This window comes from Naegleria gruberi, assembly GCF_000004985.1.
Source record: "Naegleria gruberi genomic scaffold NAEGRscaffold_525, whole genome shotgun sequence".
Classification (NCBI taxonomy): Eukaryota; Heterolobosea; class Eutetramitea; order Acrasida; family Naegleriidae; genus Naegleria; species Naegleria gruberi.
This window is the reverse complement of record NW_003162975.1, coordinates 2,817-4,145: the sequence shown is the minus strand read 5'-3', so window position 1 is coordinate 4,145 and position 1,329 is coordinate 2,817. Positions and strand designations below refer to the sequence as shown.

The window sequence follows — 1,329 nt, the reverse complement described above, 5'->3', positions numbered from 1 at the left end:
TTTAATGAGAATGATGCTACTATGTGTCACTCAAAAATTCCACTCGTTGCCAATTTTGCCAATAGAATTTTGAATGGTTTGGGTATCAAGAAGAGAGAAATCAATAAGGGTGATGTGATTCGTGTCTTGTTCATCAGTCGAAGACCTTATGTGAAATTTGGAGTCGAGCACAATTTCATGTCTCGTCAAATTAGCAATGAAGAAGAGGTGTTGGATCGAATGAAGACTCACAGAGAATATGGCAAGAAATTCACAGTGGAAAGAGTTGATTTTGCACATTTGAAATTAGTTGAACAAATTCAAAAAGTTCACGATTCAGATTTTTTAATTGGATATCATGGAGCTGGATTGACTCACTCATTGTGGATGCCTGAGGAAACCTCTGCAGTTCTTGAAATTTGGAATACAGTAACAACAAGAGGATGGAGATGCTTTGAACAATTCACATTTTGGAAGGGAAATGACTATACATTGTGGAGTAATTCAAATCCAAAGAATTTGAGAAAGGACAGTTTGGGAGATTACTTGACTGTGGATGTTGCGGACTTTTACAAAACATTTGATAGAATGGTTAACAAGTTGATTGACTCTAGGAATTAGAAAAATAAGATGATGTGATTTAATAGTAAATTAAGGATTTTATTTAATTGATGTACAACCCGCTCATTTTATTTCGTCATTCCTGATGGTGGATTGACGCTTTTTTTGACGTCATCACTGACGTTTTTGCATAAAGTTACTCCAAAGTTAATTATCGATATTCTGTTGTGTTCTACTTGATGTTGTAATGTGTTGTTTATTTGTTGTTGTTTGTTTTGTGTTGTTTTGATGATGAAAATCAGTGAAGGAGGAGGTGACGTATTTCAGACTTGTGAATATTTTTGAAAATAATTTAAAAAATAAAGCTTAACATCTTCATCAACTGCCTTCCAATCACTTTCTTTATCCCCTGCTTCAAAGAACTTTCTACAGTTCTCATACAGGATTCCAAGCACTGTTTTTTAGTCACTTTACCAATGAGCATTTTGACAATGTCTAGAGGAATTGAATAATACCATTTACGGTAGTGGTACTGGTTACCTTTTCAACAAGACTATGAATGAACCTACACAAGCTATCAGAAGATATGGTAATACATCAGAATTGGAATTGGAACAACAACAAGCCGTAGAGAGCAATAGCTTCAGCAGCTTGCACAGTTCTAGTCATTGTGGCTGGGGAACCAATGGAGCCAAGCTTGACAAAGACAATAGAAAGGAACTTGTCTTATTCAGCATTGATGGCAACATAGGACAAGGCACCAAAGATACCAATTTCTGGTCTATACAT

General features: G+C 35.5%; 1 protein-coding gene across 1 annotated transcript; it reads left to right on the top strand.

Annotated features, from left to right (window-relative positions):
- Window positions 1-21: 21 nt before the first annotated feature.
- NAEGRDRAFT_54891 (uncharacterized protein) lies at window positions 22-600 on the top strand (the record flags this gene model as incomplete). Its single annotated transcript, XM_002668181.1, has 1 exon — window positions 22-600. The coding sequence occupies one exon, from the start codon at window positions 22-24 to the stop codon at window positions 598-600; it is 579 nt and encodes a 192-aa protein (XP_002668227.1).
- Between the last annotated feature and the right edge of the window lie 729 nt (window positions 601-1,329).